This window comes from Ramularia collo-cygni (genome assembly GCF_900074925.1).
Source record: "Ramularia collo-cygni strain URUG2 genome assembly, contig: RCC_scaffold18, whole genome shotgun sequence".
Lineage (NCBI taxonomy): Eukaryota > Fungi > Ascomycota > Dothideomycetes > Mycosphaerellales > Mycosphaerellaceae > Ramularia > Ramularia collo-cygni.
The window spans coordinates 214,728-232,975 of NW_019716272.1; the positions used below are offsets into that span (position 1 = coordinate 214,728).

An 18,248-nucleotide genomic window follows, 5' to 3' on the forward strand; every position below is an offset into this window, starting at 1 on the left:
TCGAGTCGTAGGCTGGCGACCGGGCGCTGGGGGTGACTGCTCCGCACGTCGGACACGTGCAGAAATTTGGTGGTGGTCTTGTTTGAGCGCGCAATGGCGCTTCGCACGGTGTAGCAATCAAGATATTCGGGGCATGGAGAGGGATGTGATGTCGCGGCGATGTGAACTGACGTTCAACTCTTTGAAAGTGGAGGTGCGACGCAGGTCGGCGGTTCAGCTTCCGATGACGGCAGGGCTCGACGATAGGTACTCCCGTCCCTGCCTTATAACGCTATTATGCTTGCAACACGAGCTTTTACGTCCAAACGATGTTCACGGAAATGGGAGGAACATTCTGAGGTTTACAAAATTATTCTACTCAGCACAATGGCCGCCAGCAATGGCATTTCGGATGATAAATCACGTGACATTCAAACGAACAAGGTAAATAGCCTAAGTGCAGCCCGCGAGGATCATTCTAGTTCTAGTCGTGATAAACGTCGTGACAGCATCGTGTCTCAGTCTCAGTCAAGGGATCTTATCCGATGTGACACCCTTGCATCTTGCACGAGCTCCTCCAAAATCGATGGTGGGCGTTCGCTTCAAATTTACCGACCGAGGGACCTCCGGAGTCCGAACCCTCCATCTCCGGCCCTGTTCATCTTGTTGAAAGGAAGGCATCTCCCGCACGACAAGTTGCAAAGCAAAATGATCCTCGCAACGTGTAAATCTCTCCCTTGTGCACCTGGATCCTCGCAGGGAAGAGGGTACCTGCGCTAGCAATGCACGACAGATCCGCCACGTGGAGAGGCAGATCCGCGGCCCACCAGGCAAGCTCTGTGCGCCAGCAGCCACCCAGGTACTCGCGTACCGATTTGAGAGACGCCGTCTACCGAGCATCCTTGTCATGGCATCTCCAGTCTGTGCTAGATCCGCCCCGCACACGTCGACAGGAGCTTCTCCACAGCTCTCTGGTAGTGGTCATGGAAATGAAATGCACCCCTCATGCCCAAGCGCACAATGTCCGTCACGACCGCGAGGCTGCCCAAGTTCCACATCGACCAAGAGCACGTAGGTCATGGAAAGATGGCAGAGCGAGAGTTCTTGATGGTGTTCTGCGAGGAGGAGATTGATGGAGATATAGAGATAGGCAAGCCCACGCATATCGGTGCGCCCGTCACTTACTCGTTTCTGTACGAAAGGATGCCTGGCGGACGTGTACACCTCGAGCCGCGAAGGCAATACCTCGATCAGCTTTGTTTGACCTTCACGGAAAGCTGCCAAATATGGGCCCAACATTTGTCCATTGTTAAACGGGCTTTGCGGAGTTCGCGAGTCTCACCAGCTTTGATTTGATGAGAGAAGCCCGGCGGGGTATCTCATCTCATCGGAATACATCCTAATCATAAATCATACATCACCATCCCGCGTCGTTGTTCCAGTGCTAGACTTTGCCGTTTTCTGGACCACGAGGGAGATGTGTTGTCCTTTGCTCGCGGTAGTGAATGGCATCCTATTTCTTGAATCATCATCTCGCATGTCAATCTGGTCGTTTGATCCGTGGCGTGGGGGTCCAGCCTGCCTTGTCCTTCCGGCCGCTGGCAAATAAACTACCGTCTCCCCGTCTTGGAGTCCCAATCCTGTTGGCTAAGCTTTGAGCGGCAGGAGTCATGGCTGTACCTTGCCTCAACTTAGGCCCAGAGGTGAATCTCGGAGTGGGCGTTCTTCCGGGCGTAATACCCATAGTGCGAAGCTGTTCCATCCTGCCGCCGGTCCTTCGCTGAGCATCAGCCTTTTCGACCAACCTCATCAGCACATCCTCCCGCTTACTACGGTTCGCAATGTGAAATGGGTTGGGGGACTCATCGACTTTGGGCAGGAGACGCGTCGCAGCCTCACGCTCCGCAGCATCCGCTTCATCATCGCTCACCGGCACACCAAGCTCCCTAGGTGTAGGTTCGGCGTCTACAAACGCATATCCGTTCACGCGAGGGGTCTCGGCGCCTCCATAGCCAGATTCGGATTCTGTTGGCAAGGGACGTCCAGCGATGGCAGCGTCAACCGCACTCATCGACGGGCTGGCTGGTATTGCATGATCAGGTTCCACGGCTGTGCGGAATCGCGTTGCTCCATAGGTAACTGCCTTTGGGGGTGCATTCGAAGACTGCTCCGCAAGTTGAGCACGTGTTACAAGCTGATCCTCTATGCCTTCGGGCCCRAACATGAAATGATTCCGAGGGCCCTGACGGCTTGGAAAGCTGTCCACAGATGCCAGACGAGCGTCCAGGTCTGCGGATGGTCTGTTCGGTGCCAGTGCAACTCGTTCTTCCCCTACAGCATTGGTGGTAATCAAGGCGGAGTCACCCTTCACTGTTTTACTGTCGGTAGCGACCATGGCGGATGATGAAGTTTCCTTCTCTTGCAGAAGCTTCTGCTCCCTCTCCCGGTAGGCGAGCTGCCGTGCAGACGGAATCTTGTTGCCGTTGTGGAAAAAGCCGTACTTCGCCGCGCGCTTCTCGTTTTGCTTGTCCAGCAACGCGTTGAAGCTCTCGTTGTCTTCAGATGTGTATTTCGCCTGGAAAGCACCCAGTGAAAGGTTCAAGTCCACCTCTGGTTTGCGCTCTTCCGGAGCAAAATCGCTGTTTACTGATGGAGTCTGCCCCGGAGTCTCCCCAACATAGCTTCGCGGTGTATCTCCAAGCGCAGCAGATCTTCTGGGTGTAAAACTGGTTCCTCTGCCGCTCCTGCGCTGCCCATCTGGGACGGGTGTCATGACTTGCGTCAACTTCCTTCCAGCATCTCTGATCCAGTCTCTGTTATTCGAATCAAGAGCTTCCAAGTACTCTTTCTGTGCCTCCGTCTCCAATAGTCCGGGGAAGAAGTCTCGAGCAACAATATGGGATATCGCGTCAGAATACACATCCTCGTCCAGCACCTTCCCGGGTCGTTTCTGCCGTTTGAATGAAGGTGGAGGCGGAGGCATGAGAGCCGTTTCGGAATTTCGCTTGGCCAGCACCTTTGAAGGGGACGACGACATGGTGTTGAGGATGTTCGATTGGTGAGGCGACCGAGAGTGTGAAAGTACAGGCGACATCATGCGGCATGTGCAAAGCGATGAGGTTGATCTAATCATTCGGATCTAGCCGAGAACGCGCTACGGGAGGTCCTCCAAGCTCGCATGTCACAAGCACAGCTCAAACATTGGACATCGAACAACAACACCGTGTCCAACACTCATCATCGCTTCTACCAAGAATCAATCTCYCTTTCATCGTCGCAAATAGTAAGCTTCAACAAACAACGCCATGGCTTCAACCATCGTCGAGAAGGCGACGGCAGCAGTGGAGAAGATCACGGGCAGCAGCAACGGCGAGTCTAAGTCTGCGCGCAAGAAGAAGGAAAAGGCCAAGGCAGCAGAGGCTGCATCCAACACGAATGGCTCTACACCAGCAGTGCCACAAGCTGCCTCCAATGACGTCTCTGCCGTTGCTGATGCTGAAGGCTCCACGGAGCATGCGTATGTGAAGGAGCTGCAGAAGCAGATTCGAAACATCAACAAGAAGCTTGCGGGCATGCAGAAAACCGACGCCGTCGTCGCAGAAAACCCTGGTGTCTCTCTCGACGATCTCGTTGCACAACGCAAAATCAATCCCGACCAGCGATCCGCCGCGCTGAAGAAGCCTGGTCTGCAGGTCCAGCTGGCAGACCTCGAGGAGCGTATCGAGCAATACCGCAAGTTTGACTCGGACTACCAGACAAAAATCTCCAAGCAGCGAGACGATCTGAGTGCAGCACACGCCAAGGAAATTGCTTCTCTTCGCGAGCAGCTGCAGGTCGAGGCAGCATCAGCAACTGCTGGGGAACTGCGGAAGAAGCTGCTCACCTTCTCCCAGTTCCTGCGGGCTGCCGCTGCTAAGCGCACGGTTGAAGAGGAGGCGGATAGTGAAGAAAGCAGAGCATTTGAGGGTGCACTGTTGCTTGTATACGGAGGTGACTTCAAGGCTGTGGATACCGCGCTGAGCATCATTGAGGGTACCAATGAGCCTGTGCCAAGTATAGATGGTATACCTTTGCAGGTCGACTGTAAGTTCCCGTCTCCAAATCAGCGCATCACGTGCTGCATTGCCCTTTTGGAGTTCCACATTGGCTGACTTTTTGTCCCACATAGACGCACAGATTAAGAAGTCTTCCATGGCCCACGCCCCTTTCCAKACTGAAGAGGACTGGGTTGATCAAGTCGCCGAGGCCACTGAGTTAAGTGGGTCCGATCCCACCGTTGTCAATGCTGGTTTGACCGAGCTCGACGCACAAGACCACTCGAACGGCATCCAGGAAGCTCACCAAGAAGCTGTTCCCCAGGCTGGCGCAGGTGATGCATCTGCCAATTTTGCCGCGGACAGATGGGACACCAATGCCGCCGGTACTACAACTGAGAAGGGAGGCATGGATGACAGTTACGTGCATGTTCGGCGACCAGATGACGAGGTCGATACTCCAGCCGAGACTTCTACGCATCAGACTCAGGGATCGAACTGGGCTGACGATGTTCCCTCTCACGAAGCATCAGGTAACGTTGCCGCCGAGGCATGGTCTGCAGAGCCACAAGACGATGGCTGGGCCGGTGCTGAGCCAGCTGCAACCAGCGGTACTGGCGACGACGGCTTCCACGAGGTCGCAGGCCGCTCGCGTGGCCGTGGCGGTCCTCGCGGTGGGCGTGGTGGAGATGGCGAATTCCGTGGTCGTGGCGGACGTCGTGGTAACTTCCGTGGACGTGGCGATGGCGAGTTCCGTGGTCGCGGCGGCTTCCGTGGTGCCCGTGGCGAAGGCGAATCGAGGGGTGGCCGCGGCGGACGTGGTCGCGGAGGACCTCGCGGAGGTGCAGAGGGTGCCGCCACTGCCCGCTCGTAGGAAGAGTCTTGGGATTAGGCGAGCATATCTTTGCTCATCTGCTGTTGATTGCACCTGTCAGGAAAGACAATGTATCGGATCAGCATAGCAAGGAGACACATGACGGCGTTTTAGCATAGGATTGGACGACAAGCGTGCGGGGCATGGGAATGTTTGTTACTCTCTAACTCACTCCAGCGCGGATGAGCTGTATGGATTGGTTGCGGCGCTGAGCGTGGATGGACAGGTGCGTTTTATGTATACTACCTGGCGATCCTTGTATATCTACTGCACTGCTGATAGCGTTCAATCGGTATGACGAATGAGCTTCTATCTTCCACGATKTTCCCAGTTCCAGTCAACCAGTTATTTCTAAGCGAGAAGTCTCGACGACCTTTATGCTCGCCTTTAAAAGACCAACAAGTCTTCAGCACAAGCAGCTTCTCTTGCTCAGAACAACTGAATCCCTCTTCCGTCTCGCCAACAGTCTTCGGTATAAAATCCTTTCTTTGCAGCATCCTTGGGTGTACTGCAGTCAGCAGTTCTCTCAATCCTCATTGCTGAGTTCGAAGATCTGCCTCTCCAGCCGAACCTCCTGAAGCTTCAACTCTAGCAACTGGACYTTTCGCTTCTTCTGCGAAGACATTGGAGTCATGGTAGGAGAGGCTGAGGGGCTCGCATGCGCGCTGATGAACAGAGACGACCCGTTCGACGCTGGGCTGGGAGTGCGAGGCTCCCGAACTCTCTTCGAAGAAACACGGCGTGGCGTCACGACCACGGGAAGTTTGCGAGTAGTGCTGGACTCTTCCTTCGATCTCTTCGAGACAGTCAGACGGGCAGTGGTGGGAGTGGTGATGACGATCCTGTCCTCGTCCTCAACTCCGGCCTCGGGGCTCACAGGCTCTTCCGGCATCGTTCCAGGCATGGACCTTGGTGGCGTAGTGTTCAGGGCCGAGCTGCGGCGCGTGGAGGGCGCACGTGATGCAGCCCACTGCTTCTGCGGAAATGCTCCTGGCATGGTGTTCAGGGCCGAGCTGCGGCGCCTGGAGCTCGCAAGTGGTATAGCCCACTGTTTCTGCGGAAAGTGGCTGTTGGCCGCCGAAGACTTGGGGATCACCGCTGCTGGCGACTGCATGATGGCAGGAGGAGCTGCATGCTGTGCCTGAGTCTCCATCAAGCCGGGCTCTTTCTTGACGACCGCTTTTGTCTCTCCATGCATGTTCTGGAATTCAAATGTAATGGGATCTCCCTTGTCGCCCGCTAATTGCTTGAACCACTTGGGATTGACATGTTGATATGCCTCGTTGAGCTGTGCAATGTTCACCTGAGAGTCTCGCGGATCCGCCGTCCGCCGCTTGAATGTGCGACCAGCAGCCGGAAGACGGCCACGCACAAAAGACACCTGAATGCATCCACGACGTGCCTGCAAGGCCGGTGGCTTGTCGTCCACTGCTCCGAAACGCTTTGGCTCAGGTTGCGGCGATGGAATCAGGAATGGCTTCTTGGTAGCGTTCTCTGTGGTCTCGTGTATGTCCCAAAGTTTCATCTACCGGATCCACCACTGTCAGTTACGCTCATAGAATGGACTTTGGGTACAGTGGGGTGTGCATACCTTTGAGATCCTGATGACACCGGAGTTTGCATCGGTCTTCTGGATGCACAGCACCTGTGTCTCATCGCCATCCCAATCATGTTGTCTGCCGCCATTGCCATCGCGAGAGGCAATCTCAACGTAAAGACACGACGTCGCAAACCACTTGAAGTTGTTGTAGATCGTGATGCAAATCTCGAACTCCTCGCCCGGCGCAGCAACAATGCAGCCATCGATGGCTCTGATTGGACTGCCGGCCGAGTCCTCGAGATCAACCTGAATGCCGTCCTTCACCGACATTGTGTTGGAATTCGGATGTTGATGTTTTGTCGCGTCTCTTGTCGCGGGGAGATTTTAGAGCTTGAGAAGTAAACAACAACAGCGCCAAGCCGCTAAAAGTGAAGTGAAGCAATTCACCTCGAGTGGTCGCTCAGGAGCGACAGACGGTCGTCGCCCTAAATTCAGAGATATCTCTACATTAATAGCAGCGACTGAAACCTCCAAGCGATGCTGTCAGGCGAAAATTTGGGTCTCTCCCTAGGATTTTCGTGGTGTAGCTAGCTGCTCGTGAGCGTGGCTACCGATTGGCCGCGTGGAGACCCAGCGATCTTCAACAACACCGTCTCTCGGAACCGAGAGTGAGAGGGAGGTAGATGTTTCCTGAATTGTAGTGAAGCACACCACTTAATCTTCTACATCCTGCTTCTCCTCTGCATCCGACTCTTGCTTGAGCTTCTCTTCATTGAGGCGAGTGTTTTCGAATCGTGCCACGAGTTCWTCAGCATCTCGCTGGCTCTGATGTACTCGAAGCTCCTCATCAACATCATCATCTTTCTTCTCATCAACATCACCATCTTGAGACCCATGATCGGGATCTGTGCTCCCTTCGTCGTCATCTGACCAACCCTGAGGAGGCGCACCCCCCTTCTTTTTCAGGACGTCGGCCCGTGATCTAATCATCGCCTGTGCGACTTCATGCATTTCTTCCCTGGATCCCCTACGCGGAATCTGTCCGGCTCGACCTCGCGCCTCCCTTTCCAAGACCAACGGCATATGCTCTTTGAGCCATTCGATTCTCTGCTGTTCGCCGAGAGCGCGCATCATCTCATCAAATTCTTTTGGGTGTTTGGTCTTCAAAAAGTCGCAATGAGAGGCCCATAGAGCCGCTTCGATGTCTTCATCCGAGACTAGAGCTCTTTCAATGGTCCAATCCTCGGTACTATGTCTCTCGGGGTTGGTGTGGCCATTTTCTCCAAGGTCTTTCTCCGCAGAGGTGTTGTCGTTACCACGATGAGACTGATTATCCTCGCCATCCGGAATCGTAGGCCTGACCCCATTCATGGAGACAACTCCGTGGTTCTCCTGTTCGATTGGCGTAACAGAYGCCCGCTGCTCCTCACGGATGTCAGCCCTCATGGCGATATCTACATTGTGTTAGTGACTTGCAGCAGATCTTGCTCCAAACGAAACGTACCTGAGCTTTCAGACGGCATCTCATTACGAAACACCCACACGAGAGGTTTGCCATGATCTCCGGGGAGTGTGTCAATCCAGTCTTTACAGACAACTTTCGGACTTTCACCAAAGTCCATCTGCATTCCTGCATACGGCTCGGTCTTGGATGGTGTTTGATCCGAGCTTCTGTTCTCCGCGCGGCCTGTATCGAGATTTGCACGGGTCATAGAAACAACAATACATCCAGTATGCGCAATATCGTAACATTGCATCAAGTCATCGTCGTTCAAGGTGTCTATGCGAAGTCAGAATGTTGTGCAGAGTCCTTCATCCAAATTGCCTCTTGACAAAAGCGTGCAAGGCCATAATTGTTTCTTGCTTACTTTGCTGTGGGACTGGCATCGTGAAACTTTGTTCGACAGGCGATGACTTCTGGGTGCGGTTTGAAACAGGCCAAACGTAGAAGCAAGCGTGAGAGATCTTCGTGCTTTTGATATCAACAGCATCATACCAGTACGTCTGAGCCTGGCTCAATTGTTCGTCGTTGTGGCCAATAGCAATAGTCGTCCGGAACCCTCCAGCGCCATGCAATTGGACATCGTTTGGGAAGCGGATGGACATCTTGATCTTGTTACCCGGGATTGCTTGGAAGGTGCGAGTCGCCAAAGATTTCTCGATTCCTTCAAGCTGAGGGAAGACCTCATTGCCGTTCAAGTCAACAACGCCAATGAAGATACTGCTCTGTGTGGCCATGATGAAGGTGGAGATGAGAGATTCTGCGAATGAGTTCAATGTAGAGGACGGAAGGCAGCAGAATTAGTACTAAATATGTGCTTTCGCGTTTGTGTTGCGGCAAATTGGATGTTGTAGGGGAACAAGGGATTGGCACGCAAACAGGGATGGTCACACATGGGTCTTTCGAACAGTTTGGATGATTGCATTCTAATGCTAAAAGAGCGTCAACTTTCAAAAGAGAGTAGACGAACAAGCTAGAAGAACAGCACACCCGCTCTGAAGCTGAGCGGCTTTTTTCCTACCTCGATTCGCGAGTCAGATCCCTTTTTGCAGGATCCTGAACGCCAGTTCAAAGCGAGATATGTTGCCGCAGCTTCGCAGATCTGGCCAGCATCGCTCAGAAGTTCAAGAGCAGACGCAGTTACCGCGTGCAACCTGAGCAGCAGCGGGCTCATCCACAAAGACGTAGTCTCCATCATCGAGCTCGGCGGAACGACCATTGATGGCGAGGTCGTTGCTGGAAGTCGTTCCCGTGTTCGAGTTTGAAGCATTGTCTTCGCTTCCCACCGTCGGTGTCTTGTGCTCGTCGATCTTGGAAGCATCCTCGTCGTTGAGGTTCTGGACCTTGATCGGAGCGATCTCCTTGTCCGTCCTCTCCTTGGTGGTGATGCACATTTTGTTGTAGATGTCCGTGGCTCTGATCTTGTTGAGGGCCAGAGCCTTCGCCTCGTCACTGATGGATGGCTCGACCTTCATGCCAATTGCAGCCATGGCATCGCGATGAAATTCAACGGGCATGGAGGCGATCATCGTGTCCATGGTGTCGAACTTGTGTCCGGGCGGGAACCCAGGATATGACGTGCGGCCGTCAGACGTCTCCGGAGTAGGGTTACTGATTGAAGGCTTGGCATCCTTGGCAATTGCAGCCATGGCATCGCGACGGAATTCCTCAGGCAAGGACGCAATCATGGTGTCCATGGTGTCGAACTTGTGTCCGGGCGGGAACCCGGGATAGTCGGACTCGGACTTGTCCCGAGTAGGATGATCTTTGAGAGGCATGCTGCCCCGCTTCACCTTACGAAAGGTTTCACAGTATTGGTGAGAGGGAATCTCGCGTGGAGGCTCCTCAATCTTGGCCTTGGACTGGAGACTCATTTCCTTCGCGGCTTGCATTGAAGCAAGCGAAGAGTGCTGGAATTCCAGGATCTTCTGCGTTTCCTTGCGAGTGAATCGAGTGGACCGCCGTGGATGTCCGACCTCGACTACGCCTTCAGACTTCTTCATCGTCGGGAAGTCCTGCGCCGTGGCGTGAAGGCCAGCATTCCGAGCACTGTCACCGCGCTTGATCGAAGTCGCCATGTTGGAGACGTGTTCTGCGCGCTCAGCAGATACACCCTCTGCGTCGCGGAAATTGCTCTGGGTGGAACGCATCACTCGGGCTGTGGACGACTGTGGCTCCTCGACCTCGTGTTCCGGACTCGCGACATCTGCGAGCAAGTCAGCTAAATTCGTCTACTTCAACTCGATAACCACTTACGGGCAATTCTCTTGTTGCGGAACTGATACTCGGCCACGATTCCTCGATCTATCGAGCCTTCTGAAGGTCGAAACTGTTCTTGGGTAATTGGGTGTTTGAGTTTGCCGCCACGGTATTCCTCCTGCGTCATTCCGCGGGGAAAGGCGACGAGGCTCGGAGTGAGGTAACCGCGCTGAACAGAAACGTTGATAACATTGGGGTTCGTGGAGTCTGAAATGTCTTTAGGTGTTAGATTGTGTCGGACATCCAAGCTCTTGGGTACTTACGTTTAGTCCACGGGGGAGGCATAGCGAACTCTCGACCACCCTCGATGACTCCAGCGTACGGATGGGACTCATCAAATTCGTGGAACACCTGAAAGCCACGCCACTTGCTCGTCGCGTCCACATAATACGACTGTTGGGTCCATGCATTTCGCGCGCGGTCGATGATGGTGATTCCGATACGCAAGCCTTCTGCTCCTCCGAAATCAAAGTCTTCTTTGATCTTGACAATAATGCCAAAGTGGTCTCCTGGAGTCGCCTTCACCGAGTAAATGGTAGGCTTCTTGTCGACACTGATAGCTGTGTGCATCATTTTCCTGGGCGGACCATCGCCCGTGCGCTCACACAAGCGGACGGTGAGACCTGGACAGGGATCCGACATTGTTGTGGCGTTGTCGAGTTGTCGAGGTAGTGTTGTTGGTGACGAAGTGGAGGATGTGCGCGTTCGTTGTGGAGATGTAAGTAAGAGCGGGATCGGGTGGAACCGCACGCGGTTGTCTGTGMGTGCTTTGCATGTGATATTTACCAAAGAGGCCAGAGTCAGAGTGAATTGCTGGCAAGGTTCGTGGCCCGCATTTGAATGAGAAAGTGACAACAGAAGAGAAGCGAAAAGAACCTGAAGCTTCTGGAGTATTGAGCCTGCAGCTCTCAGCTGACGTTCACAGCCTTGTGGTGCAGCACAGCGTCGATCACCATGGTCAAAGAGGTCCATACGAGGAGCGAAGCAGAGTTATGGGAACATTTGGGCAAGTTGCTGGCGTTAATGTTGTTATTGGGTGATGGATATATTTCGAACATCTCGTGAATCGAGCTCACGAAGTGCTTGAACAGCGAAGAGTGAAGCGATCATTCTGTCAAATGTCAGCAAGCTCAGTGTTCTTCCCATGACCAACCGTCAGCCAGCAAGCAAATCGGATGTGTCTGGAAATCAGGATGTACATGGTACCTCAGGTGGAATATGCCACATCGATACCTAGATCACAGCGGGCTAAAATAGCGGTGGACATCCCACCGGCGCAAGAGTCAAATGGCATGGAAGCTGGGGATCAGATGAGAGAGAGAAACACATTCATAGCTGCAACGTTTGCAGAAGTATCGCCTAACTGGCCACCCTCAAAGGAACCGGATCTGCCTGCCTCACACTCATTGTCCGTAGAGACTGTGAGCATAGATCTGTTGCACAATCCAAGTTAGTTCCTTTGTAGTAGACAGGGAATGTCGGGATGGTAGGGGAAGTACAAGAAGTCAAGGACGTGGGAGGAGGGTGAATGATCAAACATACCTGTTTCTTCCTGAGATGCACCGGAGTCTCATTATCCGGCGCTCCCGGAATGTTCTTCTCCAACTTCCTGGCCAACAGTCAGTACGCATATTCCTCTCATCACCTTTTCCCACCTCATCAGATTATCCCCTTCCCCATCGACTTACAGCTTCTCAAAAACACACGCATTCAATCCCCGCTCCGCAGCCCGACACTGCCAAAGCTGCTGGTTGTTATTCTCCAAGCACTTCCAGTGCGTCCTGAAAGAATCCAAACACTCCCGGTTGATATCCTCCAGCACACTCGCCGCACAACGCGTGACCTTCCTTCCCTCCTTCAAGCATTCCGTCTCGCCCTTGCCGTTGGCCTCAGTTTTGCAGTGCATGAAGTCGTCATTGTAAGGTTTGCATCGAGCGCCGATGAAGAAGGACGCGGAAAGGAGCGGGGCGGAGGAGGCGCCGACCTCTGGGACTTTGGGGACTGAGTCCGGGAGAGGGGTGGTGTCGATGAGCACCTGCTGGTTGAATCTGGGCTGTCGGGCGGCCATGCTGTTGGTGTGGAATGTGTTGGCGTCGCAATGGTTTCAATGGCTTTGGAGGAGAGGTCCAAGACGTGAGGATAAGCGCGTAATCTGATTGGCCGATATCCGCGCGACCCGCAGGGTACAACTTCACTTCCATCCATGGATATGACACATGGCTGGATCAAATAACTACTAGGCAGGACATCACATTGATACGCTCACTTGAGGGCAATTTGCTGCTGGGACAGRTAATTTCATTGACGTCAACTCGATGCTAGTCTGGAGTCTCCTCGAGAGACATTCAATATCCGTCCAGCTTTGCTACCATTGCTGGTCGTCCATACCGTGCCGTTTTATGCAATGCAAACAAGGCCGTGAGATCTACTCGTCATCCTCCACATCGATGACAGTCTTCTTCCACTGGCGAGCAGGGATCTTGCGCTTGAACATGATGTCGATCTCGCGGTAGGAGCGATGTCTCATCTCAGGCAGCTGGAAGTATGCGACGATCAAGCAGAACAGGCCCGTGGCGCCCCAAACGTAACCACACTTTCCACCCAGGTTGCCACCGGTGGGGTTGAGCATGTACGAGGCGACTTTGTGATGTTAGTTCATGTTACAGCGAAGCGTGAGGTTGGGGGACTTACGGAAGATGCAAGGGATCTCGATGATGTAGTAGGAAGCACGACCAATACCGGTCGTCAACGGACGAAGGCGGATAGCCGATGTCTCACCAATGATGACCCACGAGGCGGGCGCAGGTCCCAGGGTGAAGAGCACAGAAACGATCAAGCCCAGAGATGCCTGTGCCAGCGCGGCCGAGTGACTCTTGGGGTCACCGATCGAAGCTGCGACGCCAAGAGCGATCAAGAGGATGGTGTTCGCAGCAGAACCCCAGAGGTAGATGGATCGACGACCGAAGTAGCTGGTAAGAATCCAGGAGAGCATGACGAAGATCATCTGCAGGGCCGAGGTAATCAGTCCGAGTGCGAATGCGGTGTTCGTACCAACGCCAGCCWCTGCAAGCGAGTCAGCATATGTATTATAGGTGGTGCATTGCAAGTTCGATACTTACGTCTGAAGAAGTAGACAGCTTGGTTGGCGATGAGGTTACCAGTGAGGTTCTGAGCCGCGTAGACACCGCAGACGATGAGGGTACGTCTCAAATCAGTGCCTTTGAACAGTTCGATGTGGTTTGGCTTCTTATCGCTCAGCTCGTTGTCAATGACACGACGCATCATAGCAACAGACTCGGTTGAGTTGACTGCAGACTTGCGGCCTAGGCGCTCGACTGACTTTGCCGCTTCATCAAAGCGTCCCTTTCGAGTCAACCACCAAGGACTCTCCGGAGAGAAGAAGATCAGAATAGCAAGAGGAGTGGGAAACATCCACTGCAGCGCAATTGGAATTCTGCGAGGTTTTGTCAGTCCAGATACTTAAGATAAGTCGAGTCGACACGCACCTGTACGCATCGTTGGACTCGTGCTGGTTGTATCTGTAGGTGACGGCGCCAACAATGATACTACCGATAGCCCAGAACATCTGGAGCATCTGAGTAGCGGGAGCACGAAGCTGAATGGGGACGATCTCACTGCCTGCAAGTTTCAAAGTCAGTGTCAATGTCTTGAACGACCTCGAGACCACATTAGCGGTCCATGAAGGTACTTACAGTAAGCAGGCGCATTGGCAATGAAGATACCCCAAGGGATGCCTTCGAGTAGCTGAGAAACGAACATGATCGGCAGCGAGTTGGCGAAGTAGAAAGAGAAGATGAAAACGTTGAGGAGCATGAGACCGGAGATGTTGGCCCAACGGTATCCAATGGCACTGGTGAGAGGACCAGCGAGGAAGACACCGATGAGCGCACCGAGCTGTCCTGAGACCTGGAGAGCAGACTGCCACTTGGTTACCACGACATACTCGCCGGTTGAGGTCAAGACGCCGTAGTCTTTGGTGAACGCGTCCAGGGCGAGGAACTGCAATCACCATTAGCGTAACACACACATCCATCAAGGGCTTAGTCACGTTGCCTAGCAGGAAGACGTCGTACGACTCCATGATCTGGTCGGGAATTGTCAGTTGTGTGGTATCATATGCTCAGCGGAAGTAAGAGACTCACAATGGTGCATGAGACGACGAAAGCCCAGAATGAGGCCATGGGGTAAGCGCGGACGGCCTGCAATACCGTCATGTTATGCTCGGCATTCTCGGCCTCGATGGCGCCCTGAAAGTAGGATGTCAGCATATGCTTTGATGATTTTGTGATGGAAAAAAGGAGAAAGGGGGNGGGGTAATTTCGAGAAATTCTCAAAGCTATCGATATGAGAGACCATCAACACCAGCGCCCTGAAAAGCTCTCTCGATTGAGTGGCAAGGATCCTACCAGGCCTCGAGTCGTCGAGCTTGCACAGAACGAGGTCTTGGGACATTTTGGGGATGACTGATGATGTCCAATTCCAATGAACGATCCTCATATCGACAGCTCCGGAAATCTTCTATGCCTTGCGCGCCTCGGTGTGCTCACTTACAGCCTTGAACTTCGCGGCATCGGTCTTCTCATCGAACACAGCCGTGTGCTCGACCTCCTCCGCATAGAGCGTCTTCTCGGTGTCGTTGCGGAGAGACATTGCAAATGGTGTTGACCTCGATGGTCGAGGTGTATTCCAGGAAGGTGGGTGTTTGTGGGAGGTTGATCAAAGACGAGCGAAGCGTGAAGTGGTCCGGGGAGTGTATTAAAAAGATGTACGTGCTTGAGCTCGGACGCGACAACCCCCCACATGCCTCGATTGACAGCTGATCCGTGGTGGAGGAGTCGGGGTCCGGGGTAAAAGCTGGGGACGGTATTTAACCGCTCGCTATGCTTGTGCATGGTCCTCCAATACCAGTGTTTGCTTTGAGCGCCACCCGTGTTCCCGTGGWCGATGCAACACCACCCCGCTTTTACCCATGCAACCACACGGAGTGAAATACTCCGTAGCCTCCAAAACCACGTTCCAGAGCCTCAGAGTTCACCGCTCGAAGCGACTGGAGGATCAGTCACGAGCTGCAATGCAGRYAAGCATGACAAGCCCGCCAAGCCGGCTCCAGTGGGGTTACGCTTTGGGGAAGCCAAGCGACGATCGCTGCTTGAACCTGCTTGAGATCGCATTCACAGACGATGAGATGCATTCTTTTCTTTCTAGATCGTTCAACTTCAGTGAAAGTGCAGATCTCTAAGCATGGTCGCACGTGGGCGTAGGGCTGCTAGTCAGGGCCATGTCAGGGGCCTTTCGACTTACAATTAACATTCCTTGCGGTCCGTGGCATTGGCTAAAAGCATGTGCTACAGGTTCGCCTGCTTCGACCCGAGTCMTCACTTCATTCTTTGGAAGCCACCCACAATTCCACGAGACGATAGCAGCGATGACTAAAGCAACAAGTGATTTCCACAGCACACATAGTCGGCTCGTGCGTTCTGTCGAAGGCGTGGCGTGCGACAGGGATTGAGGTTGCGGCGTGCTGGTGCTGCCGCTGCGAGCGTCTCAAATAGGGGTGTTCGAGGTACAGTGTGCATCGCCGTCATGCCGGGTGCAACGAGCCAGCTTCACGGTGTCTACTGCGAACCGCTCTGCTGTCCCCGCTTTTGCCTTGGACCAGATCAATCACGGTAGGCTGAATCGCTCTCACCACGGCTCTGACTCCACTAGCCCAATGTTTCAACAGAATTTGTAGAGCAAGCCTCGTCAGCTATGGGATGTCGAAAAGGTACCGAGTCGCTTACTTGGTGCATGGCAGGCAGCATGGAAGATGCTGCATGTTGCGAGAACTGAGATGCATGGCACGTTACCTTATTTACCTGGGTAAGGTACCTCCTGAGCGCTTGTTGTTATCGACGTCCTCTATGTACGAAAATGGCTAGCGCCGACGCGACTTCCCAAGCTCACGATCGCTGCTTCTCCAAGCCAAAACTTTCTACACCTCACTCGTTCTCTTGACTTCACATCGTCTTGCTGTTGTCTGCGCGAATATGTTTGGAAATACGCGACCATCCACTGGAGGCCTCTTTGGAAGCACAGCACAGCCTCAACAGACACCCACTGGCGGGCTCTTTGGAAGCACCGCGCAACCTCAACAACCGTCCACTGGCGGGCTCTTTGGAAGCACCGCGCAGCCAGCACAATCCACAGGAGGCCTCTTCTCAAACACAAACCAACAACAGCAACAACAGCCTGCATCAACTAGCCTGTTTGGCAATGCTGCTCCCGCAAGCAATACCACGGGCTTTGGAGCACAGCCCGCTGCGCAACCATCAGGCGGGCTTTTTGGCAACCAGAACAATAATAACAATAACAACAACAACAACAACAACAACAACAATGGCGCGWCTGGCAACACCTCGCTCTTCAACGCGCCGACTACGAGCATATTTGGGACACAGACGCAGCCAGCCCAAAATAACACCATGTTCGGCGCGACATCCGGGCAAAATGGAAACCAAAATCAAGCACAGAATCAAAATCAGAACCAGCAGATGGGGAGCTCCATTTTCAACCCTCAAACAGTGTCCGTCGGAACAAACGGCCATACGATGACCTATGCGCAGATGCAAAGACTGCAATTCAGCGGTACGCTACCTCAAATTCTTCCAGCAGTCCCTCCACTGACAAATTCTAGGTGCCTCTACAGTGCCCAACGAGAAGAAAATCGCCGACCAAATCATCACGCTGCGCTCGAAATGGGACCCAAATGGCACTCCCGACCAGCCCACCTCCACCATCCTCAAGACCTACCTCTACAACGCCGTGCCCAAGGAGTTTGCGCCATTCTACTACCCAGACATCTCCCGCGGCGAAGATGAGAAGAGTTGGGAGGAAGCCCTATCACAAAAGCCTGCTGCCCCGACAGTAACTGTCAACGGCGTCGAGACCCCCTCAAACCTCGCGTACGTTCCCGTATTGGTGAAAGGGTTCAAGGCGCTTGGTGACCGGGTGGAGATTCAGGCGAAGATAGTCAAAGAGATGCGCGGCAGGTTACATGAAATGAACAACTCTCTCTCCGCGGTCATGGACGCACATCAGCAGCGCATTACCGTCAGGATAGAGACGGCGAAGAAGCAGCATCAGATCCTCTCTCAGAGATGCTTGAAGCTGGCGGTCAAGGTGCAGGTCCTGCGGAATAGAGGTTACGCACTGGATGCTGCCGAAGAGAGTCTCCGAAAGACGTTGATGGGGCTGGAAAAGCAAGTCTTCGATCCTGGTTTCGTGGGACGAGAAGATGAGATCTGGGCGCGCATGGTGGCCCTGAGAGAGAGGATGCGGTGGCTGGAAGAAGAGGGCAAGAGGGTGCAAGGACAGGTCGAGCAAGCACAGAGCAGCACACAAGGTGGTGTGAGTGAGGACATTCTGGCACGGGCGAGGAAAATCTTGAAGGATTACGATGAGCAGCTTCAGCATCTCAACAAGGAGCTAGGGGAGGTGCGGAAAGAATTCATCGAGTGGGAGGCTTCGCAGAGGAGGCGTTGAGGGGAACTCGCGCGGAACTTGACTTGACGACACTGGGTTGAATGGAAGTGTAGCATTATGGGCGATTGATTGAGCGAGGCGTTGGTGCATTGCCCGGTAGAGCGCCGGCGTACTACGATGTTCATTGGTCTCTTTTCAGCTGGGTGGGCAATGTCTTCCGAGAGTTGGACAATGGATTTGCTTGCTGGACGTCCGGCACTCTTCATGAGGGATCAGCCCGGGCATAAACCGCAAGCAGTGTACCCTTCCTAAGTCCTACCCACCGCCCGTCGCGACTGTCAGGGCTTTCCCATGATCAACCAACTCCTGAGCCAGACAGCACTCGTAGGATGACCAATGTGGCCGAAATTAGTAAGGACTTCAGAAGAGCATGCAGGTGAGGTCTCGCAAGTCCTGCCAACATTTTCACGGGATCAAACTCGACAATAGGACAAAGCCCTCCTGCCCGAATTCTGGAAGCAGATATTTGATCGACGGCGAGCATCGTGTAAGATGAATATACCAAAATACCGTGCC

The 18,248-nt window shown here is 53.6% G+C and overlaps 9 protein-coding genes; 3 read left to right on the forward strand and 6 right to left on the reverse strand.

The window, feature by feature from the left end:
* Nucleotides 1-999: 999 nt before the first annotated feature.
* RCC_09520 (uncharacterized protein) lies at nt 1,000-1,335 on the forward strand (the record flags this gene model as incomplete). Its single annotated transcript, XM_023774762.1, has 1 exon — nt 1,000-1,335. The coding sequence occupies one exon, from the start codon at nt 1,000-1,002 to the stop codon at nt 1,333-1,335; it is 336 nt and encodes a 111-aa protein (XP_023630530.1).
* A 184-nt stretch (nt 1,336-1,519) lies between these two features.
* Nucleotides 1,520-3,016, reverse strand: RCC_09521 (related to nuclear protein ES2; the record flags this gene model as incomplete). Its single annotated transcript, XM_023774763.1, has 1 exon — nt 1,520-3,016. One exon carries the CDS (start codon nt 3,014-3,016, stop codon nt 1,520-1,522), a length of 1,497 nt encoding a protein of 498 aa, XP_023630531.1.
* Nucleotides 3,017-3,284: 268 nt separating this feature from the next.
* Nucleotides 3,285-4,887, forward strand: RCC_09522 (uncharacterized protein; the record flags this gene model as incomplete). XM_023774764.1 has 2 exons in its annotated part: nt 3,285-4,062; nt 4,148-4,887. 2 exons carry the CDS (start codon nt 3,285-3,287, stop codon nt 4,885-4,887), a joined length of 1,518 nt encoding a protein of 505 aa, XP_023630532.1.
* A 526-nt stretch (nt 4,888-5,413) lies between these two features.
* RCC_09523 (uncharacterized protein) lies at nt 5,414-6,757 on the reverse strand (the record flags this gene model as incomplete). XM_023774765.1 has 2 exons in its annotated part: nt 5,414-6,412; nt 6,479-6,757. 2 exons carry the CDS (start codon nt 6,755-6,757, stop codon nt 5,414-5,416), a joined length of 1,278 nt encoding a protein of 425 aa, XP_023630533.1.
* Nucleotides 6,758-7,141: 384 nt separating this feature from the next.
* RCC_09524 (uncharacterized protein) lies at nt 7,142-8,665 on the reverse strand (the record flags this gene model as incomplete). XM_023774766.1 has 3 exons in its annotated part: nt 7,142-7,881; nt 7,932-8,207; nt 8,296-8,665. The coding sequence occupies 3 exons, from the start codon at nt 8,663-8,665 to the stop codon at nt 7,142-7,144; spliced, it is 1,386 nt and encodes a 461-aa protein (XP_023630534.1).
* Nucleotides 8,666-9,052: 387 nt separating this feature from the next.
* RCC_09525 (uncharacterized protein) lies at nt 9,053-10,829 on the reverse strand (the record flags this gene model as incomplete). XM_023774767.1 has 3 exons in its annotated part: nt 9,053-10,134; nt 10,185-10,394; nt 10,451-10,829. The coding sequence occupies 3 exons, from the start codon at nt 10,827-10,829 to the stop codon at nt 9,053-9,055; spliced, it is 1,671 nt and encodes a 556-aa protein (XP_023630535.1).
* A 761-nt stretch (nt 10,830-11,590) lies between these two features.
* On the reverse strand, nt 11,591-12,255 carry RCC_09526 (probable NADH-ubiquinone oxidoreductase 20.8 kDa subunit; the record flags this gene model as incomplete). XM_023774768.1 has 3 exons in its annotated part: nt 11,591-11,620; nt 11,730-11,796; nt 11,876-12,255. 3 exons carry the CDS (start codon nt 12,253-12,255, stop codon nt 11,591-11,593), a joined length of 477 nt encoding a protein of 158 aa, XP_023630536.1.
* A 357-nt stretch (nt 12,256-12,612) lies between these two features.
* On the reverse strand, nt 12,613-14,858 carry RCC_09527 (related to alpha-glucoside transport protein; the record flags this gene model as incomplete). XM_023774769.1 has 8 exons in its annotated part: nt 12,613-12,827; nt 12,879-13,250; nt 13,307-13,641; nt 13,694-13,826; nt 13,901-14,207; nt 14,257-14,292; nt 14,351-14,455; nt 14,760-14,858. 8 exons carry the CDS (start codon nt 14,856-14,858, stop codon nt 12,613-12,615), a joined length of 1,602 nt encoding a protein of 533 aa, XP_023630537.1.
* A 1,379-nt stretch (nt 14,859-16,237) lies between these two features.
* RCC_09528 (related to nuclear pore complex, p54 component (sc Nup57)) lies at nt 16,238-17,732 on the forward strand (the record flags this gene model as incomplete). XM_023774770.1 has 2 exons in its annotated part: nt 16,238-16,835; nt 16,885-17,732. The coding sequence occupies 2 exons, from the start codon at nt 16,238-16,240 to the stop codon at nt 17,730-17,732; spliced, it is 1,446 nt and encodes a 481-aa protein (XP_023630538.1).
* Between the last annotated feature and the right edge of the window lie 516 nt (nt 17,733-18,248).